The following is an 18165-nucleotide window of genomic DNA, read 5'->3' on the forward strand; positions in this document are numbered from 1 at the left end:
ATTTGTAACATACTGCGAAAATACATTTGTAAGTATGGGGAGACTCCCATAGCAAGTTACATAAACAACTTCATAATTCATGAATGCATGTAAAACACTTCAGACAACATCTAAATGTTTCCCAAAACATCAAGTTGGCAATCACTATGAAATTCACTCTTTTAAAAAGTTACTATTTTAAAAATTTTAAAAAATTGATTTTTTGACATATTGCTCATTTGAAAGTGAAACTCAGACATGCATCATAATGGGACGAAATTAATATCTGAAAATAAAATCACCTGGTTAATCTGAATCTTATTTAAGAATGAAATTTGTTACATCTAATTTACATTTTATAAAAAAGCTTCTAGTGTCATGATTAGTATTAAAATTCATTTCTCAGAAATTTTCCTTAGCTCAGATACAGAAACAATTCTTAGAATGACTGATGTTAATAGTGTTTGCATGTATGGTGAGTTACTAATATGATCAAGATTCAAATAAATCTCCAAACAATTATACAAAAAAGAAAAAAAAAACACTTTTATTTTCCACAAGGAAGAGCAATAGGAAAAATTAAATCATTTCCCACATATTGTTTTCTTAAAACAGAGCCTACAAGGACATATTCAGCACCAAATAAAAAAAGAAAGAGAGAATTACAAACAGCCATAGAATATAATCTAAAAAGCAAACATTTAATATTGCACTTTGTTTTGCTAACATTTTGGATTTTACTTTTCCTAATTGAAAAATCAGGAATCTATCTTGAATACTGGAATACAACTGTGAACCTCACATTTTGTGTTAGGAATTGACCAATATTTAGGAAAAAAAAAGAATGCCTCTAAATGAGAGTGAAAAAAATATTAAATGGGAAAAATAAAACTTTATTTGATAAAGCTTTATAAACTTAAAATTTTATCACATTTTGTGATCCCATGCCAATTATCACAATATTGGTCATTCTTGCTTCTTGTGTTATTTGTGAGTATGTGGTAATAAGTATTCCAATGCTATGCATATCAACAATTGTTCCCTAGTCAGACATAAGAAGAGAGAAAAGAAAAGGGATTTTTCTGACAACCCCCTCCCCCCAAACGAAAATAAAACCACCAAATGCCCTTTATGCCAAATATTCCACTAGCTTCTTTTGAGGGGGACATTCACAAAATGATTTAACAACAGTAAAAAAATATTTCACCCCCATTTCCTTATTATCTAGTATTTGTTTGCTACGGGAGCCCAAACCCTTTAACCGAATCACTTAAAACGCGATTCATTTTTACACTGGGCTTTTCTTCACCCTGTCAGCATTATTTCAAACATGAATTGTCTTCCATGTTTTCTTAAAGGCCACTTATGGAAAAGCCTATTTGTTTTGTATGAAGCTTTAAGACAGTATTTAACCAAGCACCAAGCCAGAGTTACTATTATTTTCAGTCACTTTATTAACTGTGGGATTAAATGGTGATAGATAAACCCATTTCACACGTATGTTGCAACATGAGATGCTGATTTTCATTAAAAATATCACAGCTGAATTTCTTCTTAAAAAAAAAAAATTCAGTACACTAGAACCTCAATATAGTTTTAAATGTTATCATGATGCTGGTATATGTTATGATCCAACTGTGAATTACTTTAAAAAAAAAAAACTATTTACTGATGGGATTGCTCTTTCATTGCTCTATACTCAGAATGACTTTTTACACTTAGCAAATTGTTCTTTAAATAATGGGGGGAAAAAAAGTCATCCCAGCAAACATTCTAGTGTTTTTAATTGTGAAGTTATACACTTTTGGAATAAACTTGGGTTTTCATACTGTCAACTTGACCAGGATAGCAAATGTATAAATTGAGCTCTAATCATAACCACATATATATATATGTATACACACACACACATACATATATATATATCCTCATTAAAATACTTTGCATCAGCAAAAATGATTTCCAACATATGTGTTTTGGAGGTAATTAAGTAACTCTGTATAAAAATAAATGCACTTTTCCCTCCTTTCCCCAGTGACTGGAAAACTTCCACCAGTTTTAAAATAATAATAAAAATAATAATTTTTAAGAGCAACAGCCCTTAACTCTTTGCTGGTGCCTGCCATACTGCCTTTCTATACTCCATTCTTAGCTCTGCTAGTTTCTTCTTGTATGTAAAGACTAAAAGGGGATGTGGGTGGGTTATCACTTTTGTGTATGTCCCGTTTCCAAATTTCCCTCTCCAAAAAGCCAACCAAATAAACAACAACAACAACAAAAACTCAACAGTGCAACAAAACACAAATAGCATTCCAACAGTTTGGCAAGTGATGCGTTCACCTGAGATTAAGTGATTTTAGGCAGTCAGTAACAAAATGCTGCTTTGCTGTAATAGTAGAAAGGCAACAAATTCTCAAAAGAAACCAAGAAGTTATACAATCTTGACAAGGTCTCTTATTAGCTTCCTCCTCTTATCTCCTTTTCCCCACATATCTGTTGCGTATCTACTACAGTAGGCTGCAAAACATACAGCAAAAAGGATTGGCTTGAAGGCATTTGATGTTTGTAAATAAATCCACAATAGGATCCAAGCTGAAGAGGTGATACATGGTCAGCCTAGTAGGACAATTCTGAGCATGTGCATACGCAGGTAAAGTCCAGGCTATATTAAATAAAAAAAATGTCAGTGCGTTTTTTTCATGTTAAAGTTTTTTCAAAGCTTTCTTTTGTTCCTTGTTGTGCTGACCACAACAAGTTTTAAAAGAGTATCAAGAGTCTGGCTGAAATGGGAAAAAAAAAAAAAAAAAAAAAAAAAAGCTGTAGTGACATTGAACCGCACAATGTAAGCATTGAGCATGTGCAAATTTTCAAATCAAAAGAAGGAAATCATCCCTCTTATAACATGGTGTCTTGACACGTATGACCATAGGCTAAGAAGACTGCTCTTAATATGTGCCAGTTTTAAAGAAGAAAAGCTTAGATCTTCAAGCATATTGGAGCAGTCCCAGAATGTTGCTGTAGGCTTCTAAAGCATGATCACTTGTTGTTTCATGTATTTGCCATTTTTCTGGGCAAAAGCAATTCCACTTCCTCTGAAAACGTGTCTCCAAGATACTTCTCTGTCCTCAGCCGGAAGAGATACAGTTCAGAACCCACATCAACTTGATTCAACCAAGTGTTCCTTCAACGAGAGGGGCAGGATGGTCTATCATCTGAAGATTGATCAGGATTTGGATCAATCTAGAAAAGAGTAAGAAAAACTTACTGTTATTTGATGAGCTAACTTAAGTTCACTCTAAAAAAAGGAGGTGGCAAATTTTATGACAAATTAGTTAAAACTGAATTATATTTAGATTGTCATTCTTCTAAAATGCTCCCCCAGACAGCCAGGAACCCTCAAATCAAGCCAGAAATGACTGACTTGACAATTAAGACTGAAATGTCAGAATGAAAGTGTAGTAACACAACCTGAACACATGGCAGAACATTTTTAGCATATAAAGAAATTCTAATGCACTAGAATAATAGGACAGAAAAAAATACGTCCAATCAAAGAAGTTTGAATAGATTCTGAATATCCTATCATCAATGAATGAAGAGGAGCTCATCACACACAAAGGAAAATGACTCAGTTAAGGCACTGAGGAAAAAAAGAGTAATTTGTTGAAGAGTAAAAACAGTTCTCTTCATATCTAAATTTAAGACTATAAAACATTATATAATATTTCATTATAAAACAGTGTTGTGAACTCTCGTAACCAAAGGAACAAGCCAACTCTAACATTATTTTGGATATCAAGGCCAAACTTAGAGGTACTAAAAATGTGGACCACAGGCACATTTTCTAGTCATTCTGAAAAATCCTAAAATTGGATTTGTTCCCTACATCCTTGCCTTTACCAACTCTTCCTGTGTAACTGCACTGTTCCACCTCGTGAGGACTACTCACTCTTAAGATACAGCCTAACAGTTACTTTCTCTGAGAAGCCTCCCTAATTCCCAAGGTGGATAAGCTGCTCCTTACATGAGTTGAGTATTCCTAACATTGCTAATATATCTGGTTCTGAGTTTATTTTTCTCATTATTCTATGAACTTATTCCAAGTAAATGCAAAGCTTATTCATGTTCACTGCTTAACTACCATCGAGATAAAGTAAATAAGAATAGTGTTAAGAGTGTAGGAGTACTGTTTAAGAAATTATTTGGAAATATACTACTTTCCCCTATGACAAAAATATGTCAAAACATACAAGATCTCGAGTAAGATAAATTCTAGTTAACCGATGCTTGAAAAATGCCATTTTTTCTATTGATGCTTAAAAATATAAAATTACTCCTAAAACACAAAATGAATTCAATGAGGTTAAGATCATTATCTTCTTTTCCAAAAAGTAAATAGTCATAGTTACTTCTGTGTCAAACTTAGTAAATTCAACAACCCTAAAAACTTTTAATCTCTTATTCTAAATATTTCTTCTTTTATTATCAACATGATAATCAAAATATATTTTTAAAAAGTTTGCAATACTGTTTTCCAAAGAAATCCAGCTCATTTCATTCTTAAGTTGGTGCTCTTACCTCTGAATAAAGAGGTGGAGGCAAGAACCGAAACTCCTGGATATATGCAAACAGTGGTCCTTGAAGTGCTCTCTCAAAGTCATCACAAGCACTCACCGGTGCAAGGTTGTTCCGTCTTTGTTCCTCTGTTACCACTTCTGCATAACTGGGTGGTGCTGAAGGAAAAAGATACACGCAATTCGAACAGCATGTTCTTATGCATGTCAAAATACACAGAATAGTAGGTATTAAAAAAAGAATGTCAAAGCAAAATAATAATTATTTGGTAATTAAAGCTAGGGAGACATACAATCTAAATTTAACATTAGTGGCACATCTACTCTTTAAAGAAAGATTAACATTTATCTAGGGTCATATAATATCAAAAGCAAAATAAAGTTCTTACTAATATTACAACAACAACAACAACTACTACTACTACTACTACTACTAGTACTACTAGTGGGTTAACTTTGGATAGGCATTATTACCTTCAGGTCTTTCAGGAAGGGATAAACCAAGCCAGTTCATATTCATGCTACACTGACTGCTTACACTTGAGGTTCTGCTACCAAATGGATGCAGAGGAATGGTACCGATGACAAGTGGCAAATTAAGAAACAAATCCATAGCTCCAGGAATATCCACATATACCTAAATATTGAAAAGAGATATTAAGTTTAGCATAACAAATGTGATTTGGCAAATAACCCGGTTTTAATATTAGTTGAGGTCCCCTCCCTATTTACTTCAGTTTTTACTTTTATACATCAAAAATTTCCTTGTACAATACTGTATATTATGTTTATATATAAGGTAAACTTAGGAATTAAAATTCGAACTAAATAAGGACTTAAGTATTTGTATGTATGGAATATAAAAACCAAATCCTAGGCCAGTAGTGGTGGCGCATGGTTGTAACCCCATTTACTTGGGAGGAGTCAGAGGGGTTACAAGTTTGAGGCCAACCTGAGCAATTTAGCCAGAACCTGTCTCAGAAAAAAAAAAGAAAAAAAAAAATGCTGGTATGGATATAGCTCAGTGGTAGAGGCGCCTCTGGTTCAACACACACACACACACACACACACACACACACAAAAAAAATCAGATCCTACATCTAACATAAAATTATTTCCATGTAACTTTAAGACTAAAAAGCCCTCTTAAAATCTAGACATACCATTAGTGAATATTCCACACGGATTATACTACAATCGAGGATAGAGGGTGAAACTGGTGGAATTTTCAGCAACTTGCCATTCCACGTCTCTGTCTTTCCAGATGATAAGGATTCCCCACGCAAGTTAGCCACAAGCTGTTTCACTTCCTTCATTTTCCCTTTGGCATAGAAGGCCTGTGTTTGGTAAATGGCTGCCTTTGGCACCACCATTCGGGAAGAGCAGTTCTCAATCTCAGCAAATATCTGAATTGATTCACCTAGAGAGTGATAAAAATTGTATTACTGTTAAAAAAAACCAAAAACGTAACGTAGACTCAATATTAGAAGGTTTAACTAACTACACAGATGAAGAACTAACTGTCCTTGGAGTAAGCAAGTAAATTAAAGATTCATTAAAATGAACTACTCATTTACATTCTAATTTGTGAAACTAGATAAGTACAATTTCCGTTTTTTTACAGAAGAATACTGATGTGATGTTTCTATTTGATACCAATCTATAAGTTTATACACAGAAGCTAGGTGAAAAAAGATCGCTTTTTGTGAAGATCAAGCTCATACATACCTGGGGTATAGCCCTTCCTTTCAATTTTGGCACTTAAGGATATTGGGCCTGAGGTACAGAACCAGCAACACAGAGTCTTTTCTTTTGTGCCTGCTTGGGGTGACTGTAAGAGATAAATTTTGAGAAAAGATCAATGTATGAATTGGCAAAATACCAAAATATTTGAAAATACAAATTCTAAATTCTTAGAAAATATAACAACCAAGTGTTGCTTTTTATTGTTTTTTTCCCATGCGCCCAAATGTACTTTTTTCCTAATGGCTTCTGCACATACCATTAATTTTGTCTTTAAACAAATTTCTATCAAATTAAAAAAAGGGTAAAAAGGCTTATTAACACACTATCCCATAGAGTTAGCTCATCTACTTACATATGCAGTAATTAAAACCCATTCAACCAAACAAAAAAACCCTTTCCAAATTGCATTTAAACTACCTTAAGGAAAAGCAGCACAGAAAGGAACTTGATTATAATCCAAAGGTTAACATCTTTCTTTGAGAATGCAAAAATCATGTGTAAAAAAGGGAAACTGCCCATTTTTAAGGCTAATTCTTGTTTAAAGATGTTATCGTTTGTTAAAACCAGTTTTTTTGAAGTCAAATTTGAATTAATCTAATAAAAATGCAATGGAAGACTCATTTTAAACAGGAATTAAGTTTTTTCAAGAAAGTGATCATTCCCCATCATTTGACAACTATCCCTAATTGGAATAATTCAATGTAAGTACAAATTTTAGATTATGGTATTTCCAATTGATATAATAAATGATATCACTGTTCCTCTTCCACTAAAAATCAAGGGAACAGATCTACTTCATACCACATATTGGTCTTTTAAATTTCCTTGAAGTAACTATAGTATAAAAAATATGAGCATATTCTTCATCAACTTGTATCCTCTTATATTTAAAAGTATACGTATGAAATTTAAAAATGAAGTTATTTTAAAGTTATAAAGATTACGTAGTTTAGGTGATTATTATTTCGTATTTATATGTCAAAACAAGAATGAATAATTCAGTCAATTCTTACCAGTAATGAAGGAGTGTTGATATCTATATGCTCAAAGACTGTAAATTCCTTCTTTAATTTTACTGGTAGAAGCCAAGGCCTGTGCAATTCGGCTTTCACCCAATAGCGCACACTGCCATGTCGGCCTTCGAATGAGGTAGCAAGTGGTCTGTGCAGAATATAAAGTGAATATATTAATCTTATACCTCTTTCTAAGAATTATACAGGTCAGAATAGAAGTGTTAATACATTGTACTGTTTATGTACCAATGAGGTATAAAATCCACGATTTAAAAAAATTTCCAAAGGGATAAGTCACTGGGGAAAAAAACTTTATTTCCAAAAAACGATGGATAACAGCTAAATATTACGGAAATTTTTGCCTCAAAAAGCCAGAAGAATACAAATTCCTTTAAACTAAGAAGAGGCTACTTTTAATGCTAGTGGCAAAATTATGAAAGTGTAATGAACAATTCTTGAAAAGGTCAAGAATTTAATTTAAAAAAATGAAGCTGTCTTAACTATTTCTATTGAGCAATTCTAGACACTAAACATTCAGAAAAAAATTCCCTATAGTGTTCCACTTCCACTTCTCATTAGCTAGAAATTATTTTACCTCTTTTTATAGCAACTCATTAAGGTCTAGTAAAGGCCTAGAATAGTCCTTACAGTTTCAAAAACTTCACATTTCATAAAGTCCATGGAACTCTGAAAAACTGCTTTCACATAACACATACTAATTCTTTATTTTCTAACTTTATTTTCTAAGGCTTAAATAAAATCTCATATCAAAAGAATCAGAACTGTTTTTGAACTCTCCCAATTTTCAGATTTTATTATAAAAGATTTTATTTTAGTAAATGTATTTCTTTCCAATTTCATTAGAAAAATATGCAATATTCAATTATTTACAAGGTAGAATGTTAGCTTTGGTAGAAGCAATGGCATTTTACAATTTTTTTTAACATTTTAGACTACCACATTAACTTACATAATGGAACAATAAAATATAGTACTTCTAAATCTTCATACTAGTCTCTAGAGTTTAGGCTAAATGACTCTGGTTTACAGACAAGTATTCAAACAATATTCTGAAAGACATTTATGAAGAAGTCTGTGTACATATAACAACTCAAATACTAGAATTAAGAAAATATAAAATTATGTTCATTTGGCACTTGATAAATGTTTATGTAATCTGAACTTATCCTCCAGTACAAGCACCAGTTTTTGGGTTTTAAGATCTGTTAAAAGATGTTAATAAAAAAAATTCTATAATTTCTCTCAATAATTTGTTATTAAAATGTACTATACTCCAAGCTTTATATTAAATTACCCTGTTTGATATTTCAAGTTTGGGTCATAATATCTTATGTGACCTTCCTCACAGCTCTCTGCACAGAAGCTAATGAATTTGTATATACTACCTCTACTAAAGTTAGGCTATTCCTATTTATTGTTATCTTCCAAACCTATTAAATATTAGTATTAGCAGAAAAGATAGAATACTGAATTCTTATAAACTGAAACAGACTTGACATGCACCATTCTTTCGGATAAATGTTAATAATAAACCAGGTATTTATAAAGTGCTTACCATTTAGTACCTTCCAATTCACTCCTGTTAAATGAAATACTATTCATGTTTTAAAAATCTCATAAACATTGGGATAGAACACTAATAATTGAGCTTGCTTTCTATAATTTTGCCACAGACTAAAAAATAGCTTCTTATGTTTAATACATTGTTTTCCTCTAGCCAGTTTTTGTAATGAAAAGGGTTTTTTTAAAAATAAAAATATTTAATTTTAAGACTGCTTTTAACAACGGGTGTCTATTAAAAAAATGCCTATTACTTATAAATACTTACGTCTGTGGAAGCTCGAAGCTGAATGCATATTCATGCCTTCCTGAATGAATAGTATTGAAGCCTTCTTCGGAATTATCATCATCTAAAACAACAACAACAAAAAGACAAAGCTGTTATTAAATGTTTAACACAACTCAGGGTGGCATAACTTTAAAGATGCTCATAAGACAATTAAGGCCACAAGCTTTGGAGTTGAGTTCTAATTCATTCCATTCCTCTGGATAAAATAAAAACCCTCAACTTTCAGCTGTTCTGTAAAGAGGGGGATAATAAATACTTGTACCCCATAGGTCTTTTTTTTTTAAAGTGACCCAAACTGCAAAACATTCCTGTTTAATACAGCATATGCTAAACAAAAGGTTCAAGTTTCAACCATACTGTTAACTTTGTTGCTGTTTTAAAATAAAGAAAACAATTATATAAAATAACTTCATAAAAAATTTTTTAAGTATGTCAGTTAGAGGGAATACTACTGACACTACTGAAAGGAATATACATGTCACAACTCCCAAAACACTAGAAAACTGTCAAAAGTGTTGGGGTTAGATGGTTTTAATACCGGTTTCATAACTAAAAATAATTCCTTATTGGTCTACAATGATCACAACACTGAACACTCATTTAGTCCTACTCCTAGCAACAGCTTAAATCTCATATATACAAAGTTAATTTCATCCAAAGGACAGGATTTAAAAGGCACCTTCTAACACGGAAACAAGATTGTTCAATATCCCTGAAAAAATAAGTATAATTAGGTACTTTCCAGTTATTAGAAATAAGGAATGACCTTTCATTTAATAACCAATTTAAGTCAAATGCATTATGTCTCAAGTGGCATGAAAAAATATATTACTGAAAAACATGGGAGAAGTTTTCAATTATTAAAATATTACTTTTAGCCTCCGATTGGATAATAAAATTACATAATATCTTTATTTTCTGGATGAAAATACCTTTATAATTAGCTACCAGAGTGAAGAAAAACGACCATCATTTAACTTTTCTCCACCAAAGTACTGAATAGACACAAAACCGTGATGCTTCCCTTGCACCAAAGGAATGGGAGGAAAAGCACCTACACCTCCATATTTTCATCCGAAATCATGGGGACTCCTTTATGCCTATATATTATTTTCCTTATCCCCTGGGTAAATTCCCCTGAACGGGTTTCAGCACTGTAAACTAGCTGGTGAGTTGGGGGCCTTTTAAATTCGTTCCCCGTGAAGGCTCCCAAAGTTTGCCTTCCTCTGCCTTTCTTCCCTTCTAGCTTCCTTTTTGTGCCAGCTCAGCAGTCTCATTGAGGCGAGCCGCGGCGCGGCCCGCCGTGGTAAACAAGAGCCTGGCTGTCAATCAAGAACTAGACCCGAGCAGGAGAGGACCGGCCTAAACCGGCGCGAGCAGATCCCAGCCGGCCCGCCCGCGCGCCGCCGCCGCCTGCGCGCCCCGCTATACATACGGCATACGTCGCGCGGCGCTCGCGCCCGCATCGGCGCACCCTAGCCTGTTGGAAAGGGGGCGGGGCAACCGCGCCGCGGCGCTTCCGCTTTACACGCCCCAGCCGGTGACCGGTTCGATCTGGCTTGGGCCACCCTGACACCTTTACAGTAAAGGCAAGGGAAAACTGGGTGGTGAAGGGGAGGGACCCACTGTGGAGGGGAACAATGGGGAAAGGGCAAAAGATACTCCCGAAATCCCTACACAGATTTGGATGTTTGAAATACTTTCCCCTCCCCTAGCCAGCCACTGACATCTCTCTGCAGGTCAAATCAAGGTAGCCCGTTTGGGCACTGGGCAGGTGTGCAAATACGCTTTGTTGGATCTAAGAGGAGGAAACAAGCATTTGTAAACCCACTCCACCCAGGGAAATGGGGTCGTGCTAATTTTCCTCACCCAAGTCCCTCTTAATGGGGTTTTTAGCCAAAGTTGCGCTCAAGGCCATTCAGCACCTGTAAGGGCGGGGGGAACTCTCCATCTGAAATGTAAAGTCCTTTCTTTTGGTGGTGGTGGTGGGGGGTCCCCAAGCAAGCCGGGGTAAGGGACAACAGGACATTATGTGACATGTTGGCACCGGGCGCCAACAGAAGCCCAAGAACTAAGACGAACACGGGTGGGGGCAGCTGCTCTGGAGGGACCTTTACCGGCACACGCCGGTTTCAAGCCTCGCCCCAGCCACCGCGAGCCCACTCTCCCCACCCGCCTGTGCCCAATCCAATCAGCGCCTGGCATCGCCTTAGCAACAGGCTAACAAACCGGACTCCGCCTATCACCGGGCGACCGGGGCGGGGTCTCAGTTACCAGGCTAGTTTGAGAGGTCCCAGTTTTAAGTCATTGAAACTATTCCTGGCTAAGATCATGTCCACGCGTTGCAGGGGTTGGGGGACATCTCGTGGGGGTGCGGGGCAGACAGTTCTCTTTACCATGAAACCATTATGCAATTAATAAAATCATGTTTTTCCTACAAATCATTGTTCTATTGCAAGTCTGAACTTAAAAGAAAAATCTTTCTTTCTTCTCACCCATTTTATACTAGGCTGCAATTTCCAAAAAGGGTTCAAACACAAACTCATGTATCCACTTTTCAACAAATACCAGGGCTGTCATTAGGCATCTGCATTTCCTATTTGCGCTACGCTTGTACAGATTAGGTTGAAATTATTACAGGATGCAAACTGTGCAACTATGAAAATTCTAAATTGATTTCACCTTTTAATTTTCACAAATGATGTAACTTAAAGCATCCTTCATTTCTCACTTGCCTAAGTACTCCCCCAGGATATGCATTTTTAATATTAAGAAGAAGGTAAAAATATGCCTCTTTTCTTTCTGAAAAATCGCCAATACTTGAACTAAATGCTGCATTAAAAAGGAGAAGCACAAAAATTACATAACCAGTTTTAACATTATATTCTTCTTGGGCTAGGAATTAAGTCATCGCCACCACCTGACGCGTGTAACCAATCTGCTGAGAGCAGAAGAAGCGCCCCTCCTCACCACCCCCCAGAACTGGTCCGAAACAGGATTGAACCGCTTCTAACAAAGGGTGGAAACTTAGAAAAACAAGCTTAGAGTCTCCTATATTTCCACAATGTAACCATTTAAACAATAGATTGGAAATCTCAGGACCCCTTCTCCCTTTGACAACCCTTTATCTCCCTCTCATAACCAAAAATCAAATCCAACGTGCAGTACACTTTTCAATTCCATCTGACTGGCATGGGTTTCATTGAATGCACGTTCCGAAGTTAGACATGATGCTTGGAAAAGAAAATTACTGACCCTGAAAGGCTTCGTATACTGACCTAATCCCTACCATAATGTTAGATACTATCCTTTAAAATGAGAATGCTTGGTGTAAATTTCTGAAGGAATTGGAGAGAATAGGGAAAAAACACGTGGGGTGTTGATACCATATGTCAAAATAAGCCAGGGCAACCCTTTTTCAAAGAACAATGATCAAGTCTTTAAAGTCTTTTGCATGTCAATATTGAAATGAAATACATCTACTGACCTTCTTAAAAATGTTATTTCACTTCTTCACTGAAGATGTTTTTAGATCTAAGGTTGTAAAGTAAAAGAAAAAACAATCTAATATTGTGTTGCGGCTTTTTGCAATTCAATTGAAAACGTATTAGTAAAATTACTGAACTGAATTTAAGCTGAATTTCTAAGTAAGATGCAAATGGATTACAAGTGCGTATGGCACAGGCACAGACCAAGCCGGGTATAGAGGTAGTTGAATAAGTGCAGTTTGCAGTCACTTTGCAGATGCCTGCATGCATTACGGCTTAAAACACGAAGAACGTCAAGGAGAATCCAAATCTTCCAACTTTGCTAACCTTTATCAAACTGCTGTTATGCTAGGAGTAGAGAACCACATTAAATGAGAAAACAGAAAAGGTACTTTTCAGAAGAAAATGTGTAATGGCTTATATAAAAACTTACCTCTTTCGTGCCCAATTAGGATGTCTTTATGGTTGAAATATTCAACTTCTTCAGTGTAATTCTGTGTATAGGCAGTATTGGAGCCGGCGTTTCTAGATTCAGTCCAGCGTACTTTCGCATGTCCTCTTGCATGAATTTTAAGAGATTTTACTCTGATTTCTCCAGTAACTTCTAAATTCACCCTTCCTGAGACAGTATCCCCACTAGAATACACAGGGACATTGCTGTCATTGAGACAGTCAAAGCTTATTGTCAAACTCTTCACCTTTCCCAGCACCATGATTATAACAAAATCTATAAAAATATAATGTAAGACAAAAAAAAAGTCAAGATCGCATATAAAATGTGATCTTCACTTAACACTGATCGATGTCTTTGCCATGCAAAAACCTTGCAGGCAGGATCAGTGATTCTTCACAAATAGTTCATTGAGATTTCTTAAAAAGTCAGGGCAGCAGAGAAGCTGCTGCTCCGCGATCCTGCTCGTCTCAGTGGTCTCCTTACAAAGACGGGCGGCTAGAGCCTGCCAGCTCACTTTAAGAGCAGCTTTGTGAAAAACAACCCCAGTGCGCACGCGCACGCCGCGGCTGCGGTCCGCCCTCCCTGCGCGCCCCCTCCCGCGCCGGCTCGCTCGCTCCCTGGCTCGCACGCTCGCTCGCGGGTACAGTAGGTGCAGAGCTTGGCGAAGAAGACACTGGGAGGCAGAACCTGACTTCTCTTCATTGTGGGCTCCTATTGGTAGGCAGGCTACCGTAAACCCTCGACGTGCTATCTGGAGCCCCTTACCAAGCACACTCTAATAGAAAGATAATGGTAGAGGGGCCGCGAAGCGACAAGGACTGGGTGGGGAACTGTTTGCACAGCCAAGTAAGGATAAACTGCTGAGTGACCAGCCCGAAGCGTGCATTACCGGCACTGCAGGGTTTTACCAGCTGCCTGGATAGGAGAAGGAAAAAGTGATGTGTGAAGAGGGATGGGGGAAGGGGAGAAACCGGTTGGGCAAGCGGCTGGTTGCTGAGTTTAAGCTAACGAATTTCAAAGAAAACGTAATAAAAACCAGACAAATATATTCATACGCAAGAGCATTCTTAGGTTTTTCTTTTTCTTAAAAACAACAGCAGCAACAATAGAACTTTGCAAGCAAGGTCAAAATGAACTCAGCAGAGGCCAAAGAAACCTTAAGACAGACTACTCCAAAGGAGCAAGGAAGAGAAACAATTACAATCAAATCAATAGGCTTTGCTTTTTCCCTTAATTGCCTTCTTGGAGGAAAAAACAAAACAAACAAACAAACAAACAAAAAAACCAAACCAGTTGTTTTCATGATGACACCGGGGGAAAAAGCTTGCCCACTTCCTCTAAGAGAGAAAAAGTCCTTTTTTAAGACGCCACCTACGGCTACATTTGCAGGGTATGACAATTACAACTCCTGTGCCCAGAGGAGTAAGAATAGAGTTTGGCCCCAAAATGTACCGCCTTATAAGGGGCAATATGACATAGTGGTTTAGCTGACATGTTTACAACAGCACCGAAGAGTCTTTAGAAATTAGTGAAGTACATAGGATGGTATTTTTAAGAAGTATGTATTAGGATATAAATGAGACTTAGTTCTCTAAAACTTTTTCATTTTCAGCGGAGAGCCTCGGACTGTTTAACATAGTGATTCTCATTCTAGAAAAGATAGGTGCATTTCTCATTTCATTGTAAATATCTTGGTAAAAAATAGCAAGTGCCTTCACTACATCGTATTGGGATTCAGAGTTTAAGGACATAAACTCAGATTACTTGCGATCACACATAAGAGAAATACACATCATAACATAATACATAAGAGAAATATAGAAAGAAAAACTTAATCTAGAACTATATATTTGACCAAAAATACTTTGGAAGATTTTTAGTTGTCCATGTTTAAGCATTTTAGATTATTTTGCATGTTATATTTGGATAGGTTGAGTCTGTGAGTCCCAATAAACTAAACATCGGTCTTGCTGTTTGTTTCAAAGTAAACTAAATTTTATTTAGATTTTAGTTGACAAGTCATTATCCTTGACGCAACAATATATCTAGAACATAAATAGGCAACCAACAATTAGTGGGCAAACCCTTTATCTCGGTTTAGATTGGTATGGTTAAAATTTGCAATTTTGTATTTATTTGGGAGAAATATTCTTTTCCCTCTTGGTTGACACCTGGTGGAAAATCTAGGTAAAGTACCTGGGACCTTGTGCTAACTTTGATAACACATACTGCTTGTGCTTTTTCTCCCCCTAGTGGTAAAAGTGGTGAGTTTGCTAGAATGTCAGCTTTTCCTCAGCTTATAGTCAGTGATATTTATCAGGCTTTCAGATATTGAATAAGGAATAGAGTTAAAAGTACAATACACAATGAGTACATAAATTCATTACCAAATTTATGTTTATGTTATTGAGAGCTAGTCAATAATGCTGAATTCTTACTATTTTTTCAAAGTACAATATAATCTATTTCTGAAAAAATAAGAATTAGTATTTAGTTACATTAGAATTAAATTAATAAAAAAACTTAATAAATTTATTTGTAGTTTGTTAAATTGTTTTAAGAAATTAATCATGCCTGTTACTGGATAGTTCACTATTTTCTGTGTTTGAAGCTTTTGTCTTTAGTATTTATTTTGCTATTTTTCTTCATTTTCTTTTTCTCATTTCTTCTAAAACCTTTAGTAACTGGTAAATTGCCAAGAAAATTTTATCTGTTGTCATTTTTGCTTAATATTCCATTTATTTACCCTCATTATCACCTTTCTTATCTTTAGATTTGGTCACATGACTGTTTCTCGAGTGTCTAAACTTGAGTTATTTCCATTTTGTTTTCCTCCCTGTATTTATTCAGACAATGACAACACCAGAAACAAACAATTCTAACTCCTCTAAATGCTTTTTTATCTTTTCATTTCTAAAATTAAAAAAAAAAACATTTGGGCCAAATTTTGAATGTTTTCTCTCATGATTTTAAAAACTTCCCTCTTTTCCAGACTCCCTGTCTAAATATCTCCCCTTCAGACAGCTTGAAATGCTGTGCTGTAGCCATTCTCTAGGTTTCTCAGCTTGCTTCACGGGGCCCTTATTGTATTTTGCATTAAATTTAAATTATTCATCTTTACCACTAAGGCTCTTTCCTCCTGCATCCCAGCCTACATCTCATATGCCATCTCCTCCTACTCATCTGCTAATTCTCTATACTCCTGTCAAGTACATCTTCTGTCCCCTTTGTTAGCTTGTCTCACTGTTGCCAATGTGCAGTTACACGCTGCTTTCTGTGCCCAGAACAACATCCCACTAATATGCTATCTCTTTTCCCTTCTTCTAATCCTTCCAGTAGATTCAGTTGGCACAACTGAATAAAATTCCCACTAGACAGAATTACTAGCTTTCTTCTACTTTTCATGGCTTCTTCAGAGCTTAAGTAGAAACCACTTTTTATGGTAGTTTCTTGAACTTTGAATCAAAATCCTATTTTGATGTTTGAAAGTTTGAAACCAATCTCAAGAACTCTCAAAAACTGACAAATGATAATTGCTATCAAGATATACGATATTGAGGCAATATGTCAAAATTACTGCCAAGTCTAGAGTTTTCCACATAATACTGAACAGTTTATTTCCATCTATCTATCTGTGTATCTATCTATCTAGACATAAAGCAAGCCATCTCAACAAAAAGATTTGGTGCTTGGTTGTAAGAACAACCATACCAGTAGTCAGAACTTGTTTCTTAAAGAAAAATATGAAATGCAGACTTAATCTTTATTTTTTTAACTAGTTCCTGACAGGCATGAGTGCTGTTGAACTGAGGTTTTTGTTGTTTGTTTTTAAGTCTTAGTTCTGGACTTCAGAATTTTGTAGCTCTGACTTGAACCCTTTAACATCCTCAGAATGCAAAAAATTTGACTTTGGCATGGAGGCTAAAAAAAGATGTTCAATCAAAGTAGCAAAATTAGTTAAGTTTTAAAAAATATTTGGGAGTTAAATATGTGTTTGTTACATTCTTCATACTTAATAGATGTTTAAATATGTTATAGATTTTGTGGTAATATTCAGACCAAATTTGTCCTCTATTTTATGCCATTAAGAAATAGTGTAGTTTGTGTGATGTGAATACCATCTAGTCTGTTCCTTCTGACTAAAAGAAAATCACTCACATCTTTACTATCTACCAAGAGATACTACTGTTAACATTTTGGTGTGTTTCTATCTAGATGTACAACTAAAAAGTAGAAAACATTGCCAATTAAACTACAGCAATGCTTCTTATCCCACAGAAGATGAGCAGGTGAAGTTCATTCATTGGATTCAAGTAGCATCTGTTCTGCAAGAAGAATCAGAAATGTTAAATTTCTTTTATATACTATTTTGTGATTTTCAACAAAGTACAACTTTTTATATTTTTATTGATAGTCATTGGGTTTTAGTGGCAAAATGTAAACAAAAGGAACTTGCTCCCAGTTTTTGACATCAAAGTTGTATTTGGTACTGGATGGGGTGCTGCACATCTGAAATCTCACTGACTTTAGAGACTGGGTCAGGAGGAGTGCCAAGTTCCAGGCTAACCTTGGCAAGTTATCAGGACCCTGTCTCAAGATAAAGTAGAAAGAGAGCTGGGGACATAGCTTAGTGGTAGGGCACCCCTGGTTCAATCCCCAGTACTGGGAAAAAAATCATATTTGTCTAACAATCATATTTATCTAACCGCTACTTCATATTCAGTGTCTTACCTGGGAGTATTATCCTTCCAGTCTTCTGTATCTTCTGTTGATGAGTAGGAGTGTTCTAAATGATATAATAAAGCCCCATACTTTTTAATTGCTTCCACTACCTTCTCAGTACTGTTTGATGGAAGTACTTTTTCAAGACTCTACTACGTACAAATTGTTTTATTTGCCATTTTGAATTATTATTTTTAGGTTATCATAATTTGAAAATTTTAAGAGAGAATTGCTTATCACCCATCCTTAACCATCTAGTGTTCATGTTAACTATCTTTCCTGTTTTGGGGAAATTTTACTTGAGGAAGTAGCTAGGATT

General features: G+C 35.6%; 1 protein-coding gene across 3 annotated transcripts; it reads right to left on the minus strand.

Moving 5' to 3' along the window:
- Positions 1 to 659: 659 nt before the first annotated feature.
- Arrdc3 (arrestin domain containing 3) lies at positions 660 to 13622 on the minus strand. 3 transcript variants are annotated; one of them, XR_007109119.1, is made up of 8 exons: positions 13104 to 13622; positions 9162 to 9243; positions 7313 to 7460; positions 6282 to 6384; positions 5717 to 5973; positions 5028 to 5190; positions 4558 to 4750; positions 660 to 3219 (listed from the first exon to the last, which is right to left on the minus strand). XR_007109119.1 is itself a non-coding variant. In XM_047555783.1 (8 exons), exons 1-8 carry the CDS (start codon positions 13381 to 13383, stop codon positions 3163 to 3165), a joined length of 1245 nt encoding a protein of 414 aa, XP_047411739.1. In that variant the 5' UTR covers positions 13384 to 13621; the 3' UTR covers positions 660 to 3162. The 3 variants fall into 3 exon arrangements, 2 of the variants coding, with proteins under 2 accessions (XP_047411739.1, XP_047411741.1); XM_047555783.1 differs by having other exon boundaries at positions 4558 to 4712; positions 13104 to 13621; XM_047555785.1 differs by lacking the exon at positions 7313 to 7460 and having other exon boundaries at positions 4558 to 4712; positions 13104 to 13155.
- Between the last annotated feature and the right edge of the window lie 4543 nt (positions 13623 to 18165).

The sequence above is a fragment of the Sciurus carolinensis genome, chromosome 6, assembly GCF_902686445.1.
Source record: "Sciurus carolinensis chromosome 6, mSciCar1.2, whole genome shotgun sequence".
NCBI lineage: Eukaryota > Metazoa > Chordata > Mammalia > Rodentia > Sciuridae > Sciurus > Sciurus carolinensis.

Excerpts from the sequence above, each read along its gene's own strand:
- Arrdc3 (XM_047555783.1), bottom strand. The coding sequence starts at position 13,383 with ATGGTGCTGGGAAAGGTGAAGAGTTTGACAATAAGCTTTGACTGTCTC. Across the intron at positions 7,461-9,161 it reads AGCTTCGAGCTTCCACAGAC|ACCACTTGCTACCTCATTCG; the intron begins GTAAGTATTTAT and ends TATTCTGCACAG. Across the intron at positions 4,713-5,027 it reads CCTTCCTGAAAGACCTGAAG|CACCACCCAGTTATGCAGAA; the intron begins GTAATAATGCCT and ends TTTTTCCTTCAG.